Source organism: Anthonomus grandis, chromosome 14 (assembly GCF_022605725.1).
Source record: "Anthonomus grandis grandis chromosome 14, icAntGran1.3, whole genome shotgun sequence".
In the NCBI taxonomy this organism is placed as follows: Eukaryota; Metazoa; Arthropoda; class Insecta; order Coleoptera; family Curculionidae; genus Anthonomus; species Anthonomus grandis.
The window spans coordinates 18563936-18583918 of record NC_065559.1 but is presented as its reverse complement, the minus strand read 5'-3'; the positions used below and the strand labels follow the sequence as shown (position 1 = coordinate 18583918).

At 31.3% G+C, this 19983-nt stretch overlaps 1 protein-coding gene across 1 annotated transcript in view; it reads left to right on the top strand.

The window, feature by feature from the left end:
• The first annotated feature begins 1993 nt into the window (after positions 1–1993).
• Positions 1994–19983, top strand: part of LOC126744772 (nephrin) — a 737132-nt gene continuing 719142 nt past the window's right edge. The window contains exons 1-2 of the mRNA XM_050452323.1: positions 1994–1997; positions 2298–2430. Of these exons, the coding sequence (XP_050308280.1) occupies positions 1994–1997; positions 2298–2430 (137 nt within the window). The remainder of the gene's footprint in view (positions 1998–2297; positions 2431–19983) is intronic.

Sequence of the window (19983 nt, the reverse complement as noted above, 5' to 3'; positions counted from 1 at the left end):
TAATGCTAGCTTCGGAGGGCCTACCTACTAATATAGACTCCCTCCGATGCTTGTATATCCATTTCCACGACGTCTATGGAATTGGTGCAGCCGAAGTGGAAGAAGACCTCTCCGCTTTTGGATCCTTCTTTTCTTCAGAAAAAATTTTAAGGCTTCAAAAAATACGAGAAAGTCAATGTAATTATTTTTCTAGTGGTTCCTCATCTAGGAACAAAAATTTTTAAATAACATGACGCGGCCAGAGGATCAAGCACCCTCTGATAAATCGGATGATAGCAAGCTTAGTGTATTTCTAGTTGAATAGAAGTCCATATTTTGTAGGAGAATGCGTATATAAAGATTACAAATAGGGGAAGTCTTTATCTCCAAGAAAAATTTCTTGGAGATAAAGACTTCCCCTATTTGTAATCTTTAGTGTATTTCTTATTAACATTTAGTCCTTAAGACACAAAACTAATGAATTATTTCTTTTATTAGAAGAGCTAAATTTTCCAGAAATAGTTGCTATAACCGAACACTGGCTAAACATTAATGAACCTGTTTTTGTTCAAAATTACACTATAATAGCAAGATTTAATAGAACTAATTTATCTCTTGGGGGCACTAAGATTATGTCTATAAACAACGATTTTTCACCGGTAACTAAGTTTGATTACTTTTTATCAGAAAAACTATTTGAATTTTCCATAGTTTACCATAATACATACGACCTCTATATTATTTGTGTATATAGAACACCTGACGCTGACTTACAGACTTTCCTTCAAAAACTACCAAGCTTGCTAGAATCCTTGCCCTTAAAAGGTAAATTAATTTTGTGTGGCGACCTTAATATTGAGTTTTCCAGTGTGTGTGATGCTCAAAAATCTCTTCACTCTATTTTCGTCTCAATGGGTATAGTAATGCATATTAACTTTCCTACCAGAATAACTAGAAATAGTTCCAGTACCATCGACTATGTCGTCTCATCTTTTGCTCCTGAATTCGTAGATTGCACGGTTTTTAATTCCGGATTTTCTGATCATGAAGCTTCATTAACTAAATTTTCCATAAATTCTAAAGGCAAAAACACGTTACGTAAATTAGACCACGTAAATTTTTTTGCAAAAATAATTTCTTACAATTTAAGAACTTATGCCAAACGGCTGATTGGGATTTTCTTTCTGACGATATAGATAGTGAATTTTCTAGTTTTATAAAGTCTTTATCAAATATTGCAGATAAGTCGTTTCCTCTTAGACCTTTTGACAATAAAGCATATGATTGATTGATTGTATATTAGGATTATTCATCTTTTTTGTAAAAATGGGGTTTTTCGTAAATCTTGCAATAAATAAATAAAAATAAATATTTGGCTTATTACAGTATAAGCAAAAACCATCATAGATTACTATAGATTTTGAGTTTATTTTTATGATGTAATACATGTATATCAAATCAAAAATTAAATCAAAAACATTCTTATTAATATTTAGAAATACAAAAAAATACACAAATAATACGCTTTTTAAGATTAAACTCTAATTAACCACTATTTATCACGAATAAATATCCTTTTCTGGTAATCAGAGTGTACTGCGATTTTTTAAAACGGATACCCATGGGACTCAGCGCATGTGTCGTACAACCTGTGTAAAGACAAAATAGCAGCACCTGTGCATTATACCCTAAAATAACTCAATAGATAATAGGTAAATTGTAGGAATCAGCGCAAGAATATATCGGTGTCTTCGTGAAAAATAGATGATTTTTCTTCTTTGGCTATGAAAAATGGGTTCAGGAAAAAATAAATTTCAATCTTGTTTAAATTAGTTTAATTTTGTTGTATCTAAATACTTCATTAATACTAATCAGCTCTAATTAAACTACCTCCAAAGATAGAAACATGTGCACTTTTAAGTACCTATATAACAAAAACTATTCACGAGTTAATATCTTGCACGTGCACAGGGGTAAAGTGTTTATGACACTTATATCACGATATAATCTTACGATGCGTTAATGCATATAGGAAATTATAAAATTTATTACACTTACGCTTACGAGAGCGAAATACTAAGTTTTACTATCCTAGTGTCGCATATTTTCTGATTCTCGTTAAACCTTAACTGAAGTATAAAGTAATGCACATTCTGCCGTAACTGAATTAGTTTCCATAAATTATGGCTTTGCCGGTATCAGCCATTATGTTTAGCTACTATTAAAATAAAGTATATATTCAGTTTTATACCTAAAATGTAAAAAAAACGCAAATCTTTTTAGATTTTCCAACGTTTTAAATCTATTTTTTGTTTCAGTTACAACCGTTCTAGACATACAAGCAGTGGAGGGTAAAAGTGTTAGTCTACCATGTGACGTAACACCACCAGGTCATGACAAAGTTTATATGGTGTTTTGGTTTCAACAAGGATCAGGATATCCCATATACAGGTAAGTTTTTTATAATTCTCTAAATTTAATACAATTTACTTAAATTATATATTTGTTGTAACATACAGTTTCCTTAGGTAAAAAATAATAATGATTAAAAATTATAAATAACATGTACCGGGTGACTTGTTAAGAACGGATTTCGTATTTCGGGCAGAAATTTCTCATGGCCTTTTTGATAATCATTATTCTGCAGGCTATACAGTTAAGAATTTCTGAGATAGAATTGAAAGCCATTCTTAAGGTAATGTCAGACACAGCTACTTTTGTCGCGCATATAAAAAAACTACGCAATGGGATGTGCTGCAAGCGTAAACACCTTAGCAACCCGCAATATTTGCGAAGCAAGCATCGTTTCATTGACTACTTTTTTGTTACGCGTGTTTTAAGAAAAAGCTGTTTGTAAACAAGTAGCAAGAAAGGACGCAAGCGCAGCAAAAGTTATTTATTCAGTTTAAACTTGACTGTGATCATCAATGCAGTATTTTATTGAATGCGGGAGCTGTGCACGTATTGAGACCTTTTTTTAATTAACAAATACATTGAAATGGCTTTTCACTCTACACAAGTTGTAGAAAGGAACAAATCAAGCTAATAGTCGAGGCCGTAAAAGCAAGAGAATGCTTATGAACCATCAAAGGTGAGTGGTATTATAACTAAATAAAAAGACATGCTGGCATTTCAGAAACATCTTCCGCATAAAGGACCACAGCACAGCATTGTGGTCGGATAGCCCAAAATTCGTCACATTAAAAATAAGCTTGGTGTTACCAAAAGCTGATCAAACATAATCTTAAAGTCTAACCGAGTTGTGAAGTTGGCGCTAAACATGCATAGTAAGATTGAAAAACTTAAACAATCTACTCAAAGCTAAGCTAGTTTGAAAATAAACACAAAGTCCAATAACTTTATGTTTAGGTCACCAGTGAGAACTATTAAGGCATTAACTAATATTTTACTTAAAACATATTCCAATCTGTCAATAAATATATAAATATTTGCAGAAGGAGATCTGAAGAAACTTATATAGTCGATTGGGGGAAGTGTGCGCACTTTTGTGTTTTCTATCGCGTAAAATAAAAAAATTTAAAAGTCAAAATTGTATAAAAAGAATATTTATTACGTTTAGGTATGCCTAATAAATACATAAACATAATATACAGTTAAACTTAAACATTTCGCAGATAATACAAAAAAAAATTTTTAAGGCAGTTTGCGCACACTTGTCCGCGAATAAGGGTAAGTGTACGTAGCTTTAGGTATAAGTGTACGCACTAGTTTATTGACACAAATCGCACACAAAAATTCCAGTTTCGTACGATGTGCATGCTTCATGCCACCACTCCGAACCCTTGGAACACTGAATCCAATTTTCACTCAAAGGCTCTTCAAATTTTTCACTGCAAAGTGGGCAAAAATATTGTTTTATATTTTCAGTTAAAATTTTCTTTTTTACGTCTCTTTTTTTAGGGTAGACGGTCCTGCTTGGAGAGAAACACTGCGCAAATTCAGTAATTTTTTCTCTTTATTACTTTTTTCTTCGTCTATTTTCTAAGTCTTCTTTAAAAGGACCTGATGTGGCAATTTCAGATTTTTGGGCCTTTCTTTTTCTCTTTTGCGAAACTAATGCTTTTGGAAAAGGGCTAATAGTGATCAGAGCTACATGGTCATTTACTTTTCCTCCTCATTCGCAGGAAATCGCAGGAAGTTCGGTTGTTTCATTTAATTTTTCAGTGTTGGTGGTTATCTCCTCTTGCTGACGAATATTTTCAACATCAGTTACCGAAGCGGGCAGAAAATCATGTTCTTGGAAAATGTCGTCATTAAACGGAAATATCCTAGTGACAGAAAAACCAGATGCAGCATTCTCAACTGTTGATACTTGTTAGTAGGCCTCGTTAAAAAGGCCAGCTATCTGGTACTGCTTTATTGCTTTTCCTTGATTGACTCTTGATTCATCCAGCGCTCATATTCTACAGAATATTTAGCTTTTAGAGGACCAAAAAAACTTTTGTCTAGGGGTTGGATCTTATGGCTGGTGTGTGGAGCAAGTGTAAGAATTTCAATTCCCAATTGTCTGCCATAATTGGATGCCTCTAGGTTGATGTGCGATAAATGGTTATCCAATATTACGATGGCTTAGAACCATAGTGACGTAACTACAAAAGACACAATTTTGAATAAAGCAAAAATTAGCATTTCAAAACAATATTCTAGCTAACTGTTTAATATTAAATGATAGCATATCAATCAAAAGCGTTTTTTCTAATGAAGTAACATTATAATAAATAGGATTAAAAGTAAAATGTGTGTTTTCTTTGTTTTTGTAAAATTGGTATAGGTTTTTGTTACTCCTATAAGTAGTTACGTTTTTGTTGCACTAAAAACTGTAGATATGTGTACTGTTGGATACTTTTATTAATATAAAAAATTAAGAAACACTTATGAAATAAACAGTATTTTATTCAGTTTAATCACCATCTTCATGGTCGCTGAAGTTTTTAGTCTCCTTTGTTTCATGAGATTGATTTAAAGATGTATAAAAAGCATGATACGTCTTAAGAATAATATCTTGACAGAGCTCCATAAGATTTTTGTGTTTTTTGGCAGAGATAGCAATAGTACTTGTATACATTTTTCCAAGACTTTCAACTTCTTCCACTTTTTGCTCTTTTCGTAAGCTTCGTCTTACAGGCATTATCAAGATTTCAAACTCTAGGAAGGTTTCCGAATCCATTTCGTATTTAAAAAACACTGTGTTTGGGCTCTCTTTTTTGAACTGAAACCAAACGATTTTGAGCCAATTTATTTTGTTTCCATTTTTATCTAGTTTTCTATTATGTATTGTTTTCTTTGTCAAACTATTAAAATCTAGAAAAGCTGATTGATTCATTTCAATTACTTCATACTTTAACTTTTTGGAAGCTGTCCTTATAATAGTGTACCAACCAGATAGATGAAAAATATCTACATTTTTACTTTGTTTTTTAATTTGCGCATGGACAGAATCGCATTCCATCATAAAATGACCAGGCTCAAAGAAAAACTGATTAATTATAAAAATGTTTTCCAAATTTTTTACGGCATAAAGAAACATGGCAACCATATTCACATTTCGATTTTGCCCACTGCATGTGCCTGAAAAAAAAAATCCCTATGCTGCTGGTTTCCAGATAAATATTTCCAGATACAGGAAGCAATCTCTACGGAACTACATTTAGCTATTTCTTCATGCCAAACATAATTGTTTGCCTACCTGGAAGCAACATTAAAAACTGTTAAGTTAGAAACAGCCAATCTACGTTTATAAAATATTTTTTTAGCATTAGTTTTACCCCAAAGTTGCACATTATTTACTTGTAAAAGAATATGCCATATAAAAAAATATAATATATATTATATTTTATGTGGTTTTAAAGATTATTGAAAAAAAACAATTTTTCAAAAACTTATTCTTGACACTTTTGTGAATTATCTTGGTTGCTATGGGAAAGTGTTTGCATTGCTGTATTAGTTTTTCGTAAAAATGTTAATGCCGAAAACAAAATTAGGTAGGTACCTACGCCAAATTTTAGTTGCTTATTTAAAAAATCGAAAATTTGAATGATTCCGAAGATAATCAAAAAAACCAAAAAAAAATTTAAAATCCATTTGAATTTTTTCTGAGCTTAAGCAGGAATGCAGCAAGAGGTAGGCATTATTCTAAATAAAATTAAGATTGTAAAATGTAAGTTAAAAATAAAATTGTTAATTTACCCACCTAATTTAAATACCGAATTTTTATTCTTTTTAAAACTCAAAGTGAGTATCAAAATAGTTTGGTAGTTTAAAATTTTAAATGCGTAATCTTACTATAAACTACAATAATAACTGCAGTAAAATATTATTTCGAATCAACGCAAAATATGTGCCCCAGCGCGGAATTTTTGCCATCGCGATGCGGTCGTCGGCTCGCATGATTTCGGCTTCTGTTGTGAGGTATCGATGGAAGCAAGGGCTAGAACTATCGATCGGCTACGGCTTAAGCGCTGTTGCTTCTGTATTTACGCATGACGGCAACTTCTTTAATATTAATAATAACTCTTCCGTTTCTTTGGCACTAAACTCTTGAAGAATTGAACATCCGTTTGGGTATATTAACTCAATTTCGCCAATTTTGTAGTTACGTTACTATGATTCTAAGCCATCGATTAATAAAACTGGCGCTTCTTTTTGGGGACGGGCACGATCCTTAAAGTGATACAGCCACTGCCTAAACAAATCTGTGTTTATATATCCTGAGTCGGATACCATACCAACACAGCCAGTTGGCCCTGCATCAAGAAGTTCACCTTTCATCCTTTTCCTGGGAAAAATAAAAGCGGGAGGCACATATTGACCAGTAGCGCTTATGCAACATATCGCTGCTACTGTTATGCCTCTTTCTGCAGATACAACCTTACCTACTATTTTTTTGCCCTTTGCTGACACTACTCTAGGTGTTTTCTTTGGAGCTGTGCTAATCCCAGTTTCATCCATGTTGTAAACACGACTAGCATCAAATTTATATTTTTCATAAAGCAGATTTAAATTTATGAAAAATCTATCCACTTGAGCCTTATTAAATCCTATCGCTCTGGCAGGACTTGTAGGCGTTGATTGGCGTAGCCCCAATTGCTGGTGTCTTTTCAGGAATTCTGCAACCCAATCGCGTCCTGCCATCTTAGAAACTTTGTTAAATCGATTACGAATATTGTTAATTTCGGCATATTGAAAAACTAATCTGCGTAAGGTGTGAATCGTAATACCATAAAACATATTGTCCATAGCTAAGCAATACTCAACGATTTTGCGCTCTTGCTCGCCAGTAAATGTCGGTCTAAAGCGGCCTAGCGAAACTGCAACAGACTTTAAGGCCAGTCTTTTTCTTAAAGCTGTACTTACTCATTTCAACTCGTTCTGCGGCTCCTCTTTGGCTAACACCTTGACCAATCAGATTTCTCGCTTCGTCTATTTGGGCTTGAGTCACTAACGTTTTTTCTGGTTTTTTTCTTTGGTAATTTCGGGGCATTTTGCTAAAAAATAAAGAAATATAAGTAAATGGAAGAAGACGGGGCAAGTGTGCGCGCGTATACTTATACGCGTATACACCCTGCGTACACTTACCCCAGATAACAACAAAAAGATAAAAATTTTAAAAATAAGAAAAACATATAAAAATCCAATGGAGGTAAATAATTCTCTATTGAACCTTCTATACACTAAATTAAAACTTACCGGATTTATCTTTATACACAACCTATAACACAAAAAGAAAATTTGTACGTGGCTGAAAAAGAAATACGACTTACGACTACTAATTTCGTAAAGATATATGACATGCGCACACTTTCCCACTGCGCACACTTACCCTTAATGACTCTACATTAGAAAATTCACAAATCCTTTCATCTAAAAAAGACTTAAACTTATCTATTTTGAGTCATTTCTACACATTATCCATGTTGCACCATGATTATTGGATTTACTTAACAAAAATAAATAAAGGTAAATCTACATTGTTACTATTTTTTAATTTGTTCTGGGGTACTTATCTATTTACCTATGCGTTTATTTTATTATTTTTCCTGAAAAAATCCTTATTGCTTTAATATACATATATATTAATTTGATTAAGACTTTATTAATGAGAGTATGTATACCCTAGATATTTTAAATTATTAATTTGGACTGTGTTATACATGTTTGTACATTATGATGTTGGTACTTATGCAAACTTTAAATATATTACATTGGGCGGTTGTCAACAAAATCACATACATACTTACATAATATGTTGAGTTTTTTGTTTTACTTATTTCAATTAATTCTAAATGTTTACAAATCATGTTTTTTTTTGTTTTTGGTGTTTTTTTGTTATTTTGGGAATTTTTTCAAAACTGGTTTTTTTGTTATTTTTTTTCTCTAGGGGTATGGAGCGCGCAAAATTGGGGCTAACTACGCATAATAGGGAGTCAGGGAAAATGTGGTGGTATGTTTGGGAATATGGCTGATCACTTGTCTGCTCAACATCGAGAAAATGTATATAATTGTGTGTCAAATGATAACTATCTTATAGACTTGCAGGGTTTTTTGGTGGGTCATCTTAATGTGAGATCGATAAATACAGGATTTGACGAGTTCCAAAATTATATGTCAGAATATAAATTTGATATACTGGGCTTAACTGAAACATGGTTAAATCCAGGTATTCCTAATAACTTGTATAATATTCCTGGATATAGATTTGTCAGGCAAGATAGGGCTCAAAGGGGAGGCGGGGTAGCACTGTATATTAATAAAAACATAAGTTTTGCGCTAGTTGATCTAAATCAAAATTTATTTGAATATATAGCTATAAAATTTATAATTAAAAACAAAAACCATATTTTTATCAATTTTTATAAAGCACCCACAGTGAACAATTCTTTATTTCTTGATCAATTTGAGGATGTGTTAGGTAACTTATCTGTCAACTATGACAATATTATTATAGTGGGTGACTTTAATATAAACCTCTTAAGTAACTCTACCTACCCCAACAAGCTTAGGCAGTTATTACAAATATTTCAATATACGCAGCACATTCAGGAACCTACTAGATTTGACTTTACACATCAGACACATAGCCTCATTGATTTTATAATCACAGGTCAAAATATTAATTGTACAAAATCTGGATCCCTGGCTATTTGTCAAAAATATTACGGATCACAATTTAATATATTCTCTTCTCAAGATATCAAAAAATCATAATAAGTTTAAAACTATTAGTTTTAGAGATTAGATTATCATTAACATTGACACATTTATAAACCAAGGGAAGTTAATATCTTGGGATCGATTGTATAGGGCTAACGATGTAAATGAAAAAGTTTCAATTTTAAATTCCACTTTAATACAAATAATAAAGGAACATGCTTCCTTAAAAACTAAAAAAATTGTTGAAAAGTGTTACTTACGCTGGATAACAGATAATGTTAAAAAGTTAATAAAATTAAGAGATAATGCCCACAAAAAATTTTTAAGAAGAAAATTACATCAACATTTACAGTATTACAGACAGCTTCGAAACTTCACAAAACATGCAATTTCTAGGGAAAAAATTACATTTTTTAATACTTTTGCGAAGAGTAATGGAAAGGCTTTTTGGAGTACAGCAAAAAAACTTCATCTTACATCTAAAAATAATCAAATAGATATTCCGGAAACTCTTAATAAGGCCACTCATGTACATGATTTTTTTTAGAAACAGATAATGAGCCTAATACAGTACCAAATCATCTCATTGACTTTTATAAAAACAACAAACTAATTACTCATATTAATTTAAAATTCAAATTAATTACCCATGAAAATTTGTTTCAAATTATTTCTAAAATAAAATCTAATACTGTTGGCGAGGACCTTTTATCAATAAGGGATATAAAATTGTGTCTACCCTTTTGTGCGGATGCTATTGTAAATGTTATTAATTCTTGCATATCAACTTCAACCTATCCAACAATCTGGAAAACTACAAAAATTTTACCAGTACCTAAAACTAACGATCCAAAAACCCTTAAAGATATAGGGTAAGGTATCCTAATTTGGACCACTTTTCAAACATCTATTGTATTACACAGGTTAATAAATATTTCAAAATTTTATTATAAAAATCATTTACTAAGTACTGTTTATATTCCAAAAATTCACAAATAATAGATACATGGTACTTTATAATATTTTATTTTTCAAATGAAAAAAATATAAACAAAAGTCCAATTTGGGATACCGGTATCCTTAATTGGACCATTAGCACCCTAAATTGGACCGATGTTAGAACCTATATTTAAACATGAGGAACGCGAAAAAAGATATATACTAGCATAACATAAACTAATATTCAACGTTTTTTAACTGATAAACTTAACCTAAATGTAAAAAATCTTTATTATTATGTAATATTAAAAATCATAATCTTAAGTTTTACAGTTTGAACAATAAAATATCTTAGTTTTTAGCGATACATTGAAACATTTTGCATGAAACCAAATTTTACATTTAAGACACTGGATCATTTCTTCGACTGATTCAGACTCGCATATTTTACAATACCAGCTGTCCGACTTAGCTCCACCTAATTTTACTACCTTTTTTTTATCACTAATCTTTGAAAATTTTAAAGTAGTTTTAACCGATTTTGCTTTAGATGTCTTAGCTCTTGCTTCAAGTTCATTTTTGTACGGGGAACTAGTCAATTCAACTGCGTCCTGGGTGCGGCAAACTTTTGATGATTTCGATTTTTTTATAGGTAACGGCGAAATATCCTGGACTGAAATATTTAGGGAAGTTGATGCTGCTCTCTTCGTTCGTAATCCTTGCGACCTAACGACTTGCGCCAATGGAATATTATCTTCTTCAGAAGAGGATGCCTCCTGTTGGGATTCATGGTTAGAGTTTGATGCACTTTCAAACATCATTGAAGCTGCAAAATCAGATTCTTTAAAAATATTTTCATCTATAGGCCAAATGCCAATAGCATGAAAAGCGTTCTGTGCGTTTCTCACTGTTGCAGCAAGCCCATAAGCCTCTCCAATTATCCCGGAAATCTGAAACATTGATACAGTTCGACCCACGTTATTTCGCAGCCATTTTTGAATGCATTGTCCATAAACATTTTGAAAGGCTCTGAAGAATCCAACATCCAACGGTTGAAGTCTGTGTGTTGTGTGACTTGGTAACTGCAACAACCTAATTCCATTATCCCTGGAAATTTGTAGAGCTTTTAGGTTTTTGCTGTGGGTGCTGTGGCCGTCCAACAATAACAAAACAGGGGCCTCAGGGCTTGGCTTAACTGTTTCAATGAGTTTAAGCCATGTCACAAAAAGATCGCTACTGATATATCCAGTATCGCTAATAGTGACAATGCTGCCAGGCGGAGCACCTAATGAAAGTTCCTCTTGAAAACGTTTCCTCTTAAAAATTATCATGGGTGGTACAAACTGCCCTGCTGCACTTGCACAACAAACCACAGTAGTATTTGCCCTCCTCTCTCCACTATAAATGCTCTTAATTTGATGTTTTCCCTTCTTGGCTAATATTTTCTGACATTGCCGTTGTACGGTTGAGCAGCCTGTCTCGTCGACGTTGAATATGCGTGTGGCGGTCAATTTATCCTCTTCACAGATTTTTTTTTTAAGTTCATAGAATTTATTAACTCGTACTTTTCTAAATCCTGCAGCCCTTGCCATTGATGTTTTCTCCGGCTGCCGTAACGATATTTCTTTATGTCTTGACATGAAACCATAATACCACTTTTTGCCTGCCATACGTTTATCTGTGTTGAAATTGTGTTTCAAATAGTTTCTTGTTGCCAAATCAAATGCCAGTTTGCGGACGTCTCGTATGCCCATCCCGAACATTCGCTCTTCGAAAATCAAAATATGCCTAGCCAATTCTGCTTCAACTTCTTCATTAAATACACTAAACCTGCCCATTTTTTTAATTGAATTATTTGCCCGTTTGTTTTTCTCTTCGAGATGTCTTTTTAGTGTAGCTTTAGGTACTTTAAACAACCTTGCACATTCATTAAGCCCATAAGAACCATTACGAAAAGCGGAAATAGCACTGCTTAAATCTTCTGTGCTCCACTTGCCGTATTTACCACGTGATGACATTCTGAAAAAAATATATTAAGAACTAAGTAAATGGAAGTGGTTGCCTAAATTGGACCGGTCCAATTTACAAGTCAATTGCTGTCCAATTTAGGAACCTCGTTCTCAAAACTAAACTTTTTATCAAATTTCACCCACAACGGATTTTACCAATTTGGAGGTTAGGTCACTAAAATAACCCCTAAACTATGGCCTTTAATGAATCTTGAGAAATAATGATATTATAAATGTTGTGATTACTTACTTGAACGGTGAGTACTAGTATATTTGTATCGGAAGTTAAAAAATCACGAAAACACTAATATTTCCTCAACCGTTGTTTATAGACGCACACACGTGTTGAAACTCTAACAGTTTTCGAGGTATATTTTTAGTTGGCATTGACAGATGGCGCCACTTGTTGTCGGTTTGCTCAAATCTTCAAAGGTCCAATTTAGGAGCCGGTCCAATATAGGCAACCCTACCCTAAGACCAATTAGTACACTTTCTGCTATGTCAAAAATATTTGAAAAGCATATCTACTCACAAATTGAGTCATTCATAGAACAGCAAAATATAGTCCCAACCTGCCAATTTGGTTTTAGAAAGAATTTTAGCACAACATCAGCACTAACTAATATCCTCAATGATATAAGAGAAAATCAAGAACAAACAAATAGTACTTGCATGACACTTTTAGATTTTAGTAAAGCTTTCGATACGGTACATCTTGAACTGTTATTAGCAAAATTAAAGTGTTATGGATTCTCTACAGATGCACTAAATTTGTTACAAAATATCTTAACCTTTAGGTATAGTTACGTAAGTACAAAAAAAGACTCTACAATAATAAAGTCGGATCTCAAACTTGTCAAAAAGGGAGTACCTCAAGGATTCGTCCTTTCTCCTCTGTTATTTGCCATTTATGTAGCAGATATGTACAGGAGTATTAAATTTTGTAAATTCAATCAATTTGCCGACGACACCCAACTTACTATACCTGTAGTGAAGAGTAATGTGATAGAAGCTAAAGAAAAACTTACTAATGACTTAGACCAATTATTCTTATATTCAAAGAACCATAATTTAAAATTAAACGCAAATAAATCTAAAATTCTTATAATAAACAAAGATAAACAACTTCGTGAACAAATTGAACAAATATTTCAGGTATCTTTAAATAATAATACTATACCAGTCGTTCAAAATGCAAAAAATTTGGGGGTTATTTTTGACACAGACCTATCTTTTCAGCAACACATAAATAGTAAACTTTCCACTGCATATTTAAGACATAAAAATATTAATTATAATAAAAAGTATCTACCTCAAAAACAAAAATATTTTGTATGTAATTCTCTGGTTCTGTCCCTGTATGACTATTGTTGTTGTCTATGGTGACTCGCTATCATTGGTAACTAAAAGATCCATTCAAAAGATGCAAAACTGGTGTATGAGGTTATCATATAATATATCTTATAGAGAGCATATAACGCCCTATCTAAATGAATTTAAAATTTTAAATATGGCCAACAGACGAAAACAACATTTTTACTGTCTCATACACAGAGTAATAAGTACTGGCAAACCCCCCTACCTTTTAGAAAAATTTAAACCGCTTCCAAGAACTACTTTAGGGCTACAGCGTACCGCCAATGGCCAAAGCTATATTGTACCCCACCATAGAACTTCATGCTATGAAAAAAGTTTTACATACACTGCTGTTAAAATGTGAAATAGCTTGACACAAGTCCTTAAGAATTCAAAATTTTTGTTTTTTAAAAATTCAATAAATAAGATCTTATTGGAAGAACAGATTAGGTTATAAGTTTTAAAAGTCACATAAATAAATTTAAGTACTTAAATAAGATCAATATTATAATAACTTCGATGTTGACATTTTTTATTTTTTATTTGATTTTTTATTTTTTTATTTCATATTGTTTCTAATATTCTGCCACGCCCTAACTTATACCTAAAATCTAACTGTCATCAAGACTCGTTTTCCTTCTGCGCGCTCCCATTCTCTTCAGAACTCTTACTTTTAATTTGTCTTTTTGTTTTCTTTTGTTTTTTTTTGGGAATTATTTTATTAAGTAGTTTTTTATTTATTTCTCTTTGCATACTTTATATGTACTATTTTTTTAATTTATTTTTTGTATTTATTATAGTAGCTATTTATTAGGTTAAGGGTCCTTTCGCAGGCGTCCGCTCAGCGGTCACTGTTACCGGTTTTATAATCGTGAATTGGTCCTTTTTGTCAACTGTGTATATTATGTGTAACTAAATGATACATGTATTTTTTACTTTTGGCAAAATAAACAATTTTGAATTTGAATTTGAATTATATTGATTACGAGAAAAGATGGGCACCAAAATGTAGTCTTCCATGAAAAAAGGTTCATTTGGCTCGGTTAAAATAACAGTATCGGGATTATTCACTTTAACCCAAAATAAATTCAATGTATTCGTCTTATTTCTGACTGAATATATATTTAAAAGGGCCAAAGTAAACCATTTTCCAATTCACCTCGGTGTCAATTAACATTTTCTGTTACTCCATCATTATTCGAGTCTGAATTAAAATAAGATAAAGTTCGTAAAACAATTTTTGAGAATTGGAATGGTTTAGATAAGTATAATGCTACGAGTTTTTATGTTGAATCAGATGACAGTCAATGTGATAATTCCACATATATGTTAGTGATAATTCTAACAGATGCGTTACAATTATGCACTAAGGAGTTTACAAGGTTATTTAAAAGGTTAAAATAATACCATAAGCATAAAATAATGCTCGTTCTTTTTAATAGAGATAAATTATTTTATAAGCTAGACCATAACAAACAAATAACAGTTAAATCAAAACATAAAACAAATTTATCTGTATTATTAAAATCCGTGTCCGCTGACATTACTATTATATAATATATTTTTTTGAAGCGAAACCACCAACCGTCCTCAATAACATAAACGAATAAACTGAAACTGCGATGTTAAACAGTAACCCAAACAAGGCTACAGCAATTAAAATGTTTTGTAAAAACAGCGATAAATGCGAGCATTTCTAAACTTCTAGTCTCAACCTGCAATCTTCGAAAGTAGTACAATTTTATGTATTTTTTGTAGTTTGTAAACACTGTACGCAACTATTGCAGCGGCTGCAAAAAAATTGCGCTATAAAAGTTGATTATTTGACACTACCTTTAGTGGGACATCGGGTATTTAAAATATTTTATTATAAATTTTTAATGACAACTAAATGGAACAAAAAGAAAACTTATTGTCAATCAAAAAATTAATCCATTAACTTGCAATTCAATAAAATAGAGGAAAAATTTTTACATGTAAAATTCAATACTATAATAACTTGTCAATATTTAATGTAATTCTACATGGAATATTAGGAACCTACTATTTGACAGAATATCGTGTGTGTGTGTCGTTACTTAATAAGTAATCGTAATACAATAAATATAATATACACATTTATTTATGTGATAAGGATAAAAAGTGTTACTAGATATAAGATAATTTCATAACAAATATCGAAACTACTTTATTTTTTAGATTTTGCCTACTAAAAATAATTATGAAACTTTTAAAATCTGTCATAATAATTTATTATTATTATTTTAGGTTCATCCTTATTGTAATAATTTATTTGTTAGCGATCTAGCTTAATTTATCGGATTACTAGAAATTACTACTATAGTAAAAAGTAAGTACCCCAAAGTAATTGGGTATGGTATTAGCTTGGATTTCTGAAATAAAATTATAACATATCAACAAAGCAAATTCTGGCGTTCTCATTTATATTGGCTTAACAACTTGTCCCCACGTTGAGCGCCATTATAATTTTATTCTATAAATCCAGAACTAATACTAGATTTTCTTTTATTATAATCACGGAAGGCTATACAGACAAAAACACTTTTTGTAATAAAATTAAATTAAATAATTATTATAATTAATAATTTAATTACTTTTTTTAATAAAATTAAATGTCTTTAATAAAATTGACTGCCAAGGTACGAGAGTGAGATTCTTACTTTTGTTGTAAGGAATTAAAGTAACAGGTGCTTTTAAGGTAAAGCAACGAAGGGTTAAGCATAAAAGTCTACTTTTTATTAATTCATAAATCGTGAACAGAAAATTAGCCTTGTATTTAGACGTTTTTGTAGAATTTATTGCTCCAAGCGACATTCCTGGTAAGCTTATGCGATTGACGCATTTGCAACTTTTATGACTTCTTAAGTCCATAGTTCACGAGAACTTTTGGAGATAAAAAAAAATTGTTGCAGCCTAGACTATAAGAGCCATTATTGAAGACTAATTCTCAAAAGCAAAAATTAATTCTTGCTCGTAAGACGCTTGATTGACGAGAAGTTGCTCGTCGTCGTTTAAGTAATTTAGGTTGTCGAATTGTGGAAAAGATGAAACTTATACATTAGAAAATTCACAAATCCTTTCATCTAAAAAAGAAACTTATGAATGTTAACAAGGCGAAAATTATTATAAAAGTAATTTCTACACATTATCCGTATTCCACCATGACTATATTGATTGCGAGAAAAGATTGGCACCAAAATGTAGTCTTCCATGAAAAAAGGTTTATTTGGCTCGGTTAAAATAACAGTATCGGGATTATTAACTTTAACCTAAAATAAACTCAATGTATCCGTCTTATTTCTGACTGATTATATGTTTAAAAGGGCCAAAGTAAACCATTTTCCAATTCACCTCGGTGTCAAATAATATTTTCCGTTACTCCATCATTATTCGAGTCTGAATTAAAATAAGATAAAGTTCGTAAAACAATTTTTGAGACTTGGAAAGGTCTAGATAAGTATAATATTAAATTTTACCGAAAATATAATGGTGTATGGGAATTTAAATTAAACGAACGTATATTTTTAATACATCTGTATTCAACACGTTTCTGCTTTACACTAAAATTACAAACTCACACCAAAAGCCTTTTTGCTTCATTTCAAAATGTCAAATAAATCAAATATGTTTGTTTGTATGACTGAACCATTTTCTTGACAACCTAAAAAAAGGTCTTTTAGGATACTTAACTTTATTGCCACTTTTGCCTTTCTATTACTTTTTATGAACCCTATGTCTAATTTATGTTTGCGGGTTTTATTTTCCTTTCGGAAACTGGTTTATTGGTTTTTGTACTAATATAAAAGAATATTAATTCCAACACTCCCACTCAAAAACATAATTAACCATTTTATACATCCCTGCAATCCTATGATCCTAAAGAAAAATATTTTTCTTATAGTAAGTTAAAATAATAACATTAAAAAAAAACTAATATTATACCTAAATATACCTATATCTATGTGAATATAAGGAATACACAAACATATTGATTAACATTATAACATAATAATAGAAAAGATGTTTATTCATAATATATTCTAGGTAAAAAAAAAATTACTTTAACCCTATCTCGGATCTTATCTTGAGGAATTTTACTGCTGGGAGTGGTTTGGTAAAGGCATCAGCTAATTGTTCACCTGTGGAAATATATTCTAATACTATGGTTTTCTGTATGATTTGTTCACGTATAAAATGATACTTTATGTCAATATGTTTAGTTCTTTTATGATTTATAGAGTTTTTGCTATATTTATGCAACCGTTATTATCTTCAAAAATAATTGTTGGTGCTAGCATTTTAAAATTAAGGCTTTCTAATAAACTTCTTAGCCATATAGCTTCTCTAACATATTCGAAAAGAGTATATATTCTGATATATTCTGCTTCTGTTGAAGAAGCAGCTACCGAGGATTGTTGTTTTGAGTTCCAGGATATTGTACAATTTTTAAAGTCTTTAAATAAATAACCTCTTGTACTTTTCCTGTTTAACTCATTATTTCCCCAATCTGAATCAACATAGCCCTCAATTATATTGACATAATTATCATTACGTGTATATGTTAATTTTATATTTACAGAACCTTTAAGATATCTTAACACTCGTTTTAAGCACATGCATAGTTCTTTATTACTCTTACTTTGAAACCTACTTAAGATATTAATTGCAATGCAAAGATCTGGTCTTGTACAAAGCATGGCATACATAAGGCACCCAATTAAATTTCTACATGGAACATTTAAATTCTCGTCTTTATTTAGATTTATATAATTTAATTTATTTTCTAATGGCGTGCTAACTGATTTACATTCAGACATATTAAATTTATTTAATACGGTTTTTAAATAAAAACTTTGGTCTAAGGTTATGGTGTTTTCTGTTCTCAAAATTCGAATTCCTAAAAACAGTTTTACATCTTTTAAATCTTTCATTGGAAATTCATTCCTAACATAATTTTTAAATGTTACCATCGTGTTTTGTTTTGCGGTACAAATTAAAATATCATCAACGTATAAAATAACATAAATATTTTTATTTAAGTCGCCTTTGTCTAATAAATATAAACATGGATCAACCAGTGAGCTTTTAAAATTACATGTTTTTAATTTTTTATTAAAATATTCATACCAGCATTGTTTTAGGCCATAAATTGATTTATTTAATTTGCAAACTTTACTATTATCTGCTTTTAGGCCTTCGGGAATTTTCATGTATCTTTCTTCATCTAAACTACTGTGCAAAAATGCAGTCTTTACGTCCATATGATGAACAAGTAAATTGTACTGATTACAAATTGCTAGCATTAGTCTAAATGTTGTAATGCGGGCAACTGGTGAAAAAAGTTTCTTGATAATCAAGTAAATATTGCTGACTAAACCCTTTTGCTACCAATCTAGTTTTATATTTTATTGGTGCTCCTTGTTCATCAGTTTTGACAGTAAATACCCATTTGCAATCAACAATGTTTTTGTTTATGGGTTTGTTTACAATAGTCCAAGTTTAAATTAAGAGAATCAAGTTCATTCTTAATGGCCACCTCCCACTGACAACGATCATCCCTTGTTTCAATTTCATGATAGAATTTTGGAATTGATTTTACAAGAGTTTGTGCACATAATATATGATTGAAAATGTGTCATTATTTATATCATAATCATCGTCATCAGTGTACAGAGGTAATGAACGATTTTTTATCCTCTCGCTTTTCCTTAAGGTGGAAGCTTCTAATTCATATGATGTTTGTTGGTCTACATGGATATTTTCATGTTCAGAATTTACTAATTTTTCCGAGTTTGAATCGGTTTTATTAGTTTTGGGCGAGGGTGTTAATTCCATGTCACTTTTAAGAGGTCTAGTGACTTTGAAATTTACCTGGTCAACTATTACGTCGCGAGCTATGATAAAATTTTCTTTTTCCACATCTCAGATTTTATACATATTAAAAACATACCCCATTAAAATACCCTTTTTGGATTTTTCTTCAAATTTTGTCTTTCGACTTTTATTGTGGACATAGACGGTTGAACCGAAAATTTTTAAATTGTCCAATCTGGGCTTTTTATTATGCCACAGTTCATATGGTGTTTTATTAATATGCAGTGCGGCAGTTGGTAAAATATTTATTAGGTAGCTAGCTGTTAAAACAGCTTCACCATAAAAAGATTTATCCAACCCCGATGTATAAATCATCGATCTCGCCTTTTCAATTATAGTACGATTCATCCGCTCTGCTACACCATTTTGTTGGGAAGTATGAGGTACCGTTAAATGATATGAAATGCCCTTCTGAACACAATACCCTTTTATTTCAGTAGACAAATATTCTCCTCCATTGTCGCAATAGATGTTTACTACTTGACAATTACAGTGTGTTTCTGCTTTAGCAACAAAATCTTTAAAAACCTTAAAGATTTCAGATTTTAATTCAATTAAATATACTACAGTATAGTGTGTAAATTCATCTATAAATGTCACAAAATAATTTTTACTATCGACAGTAGGAGGAGTT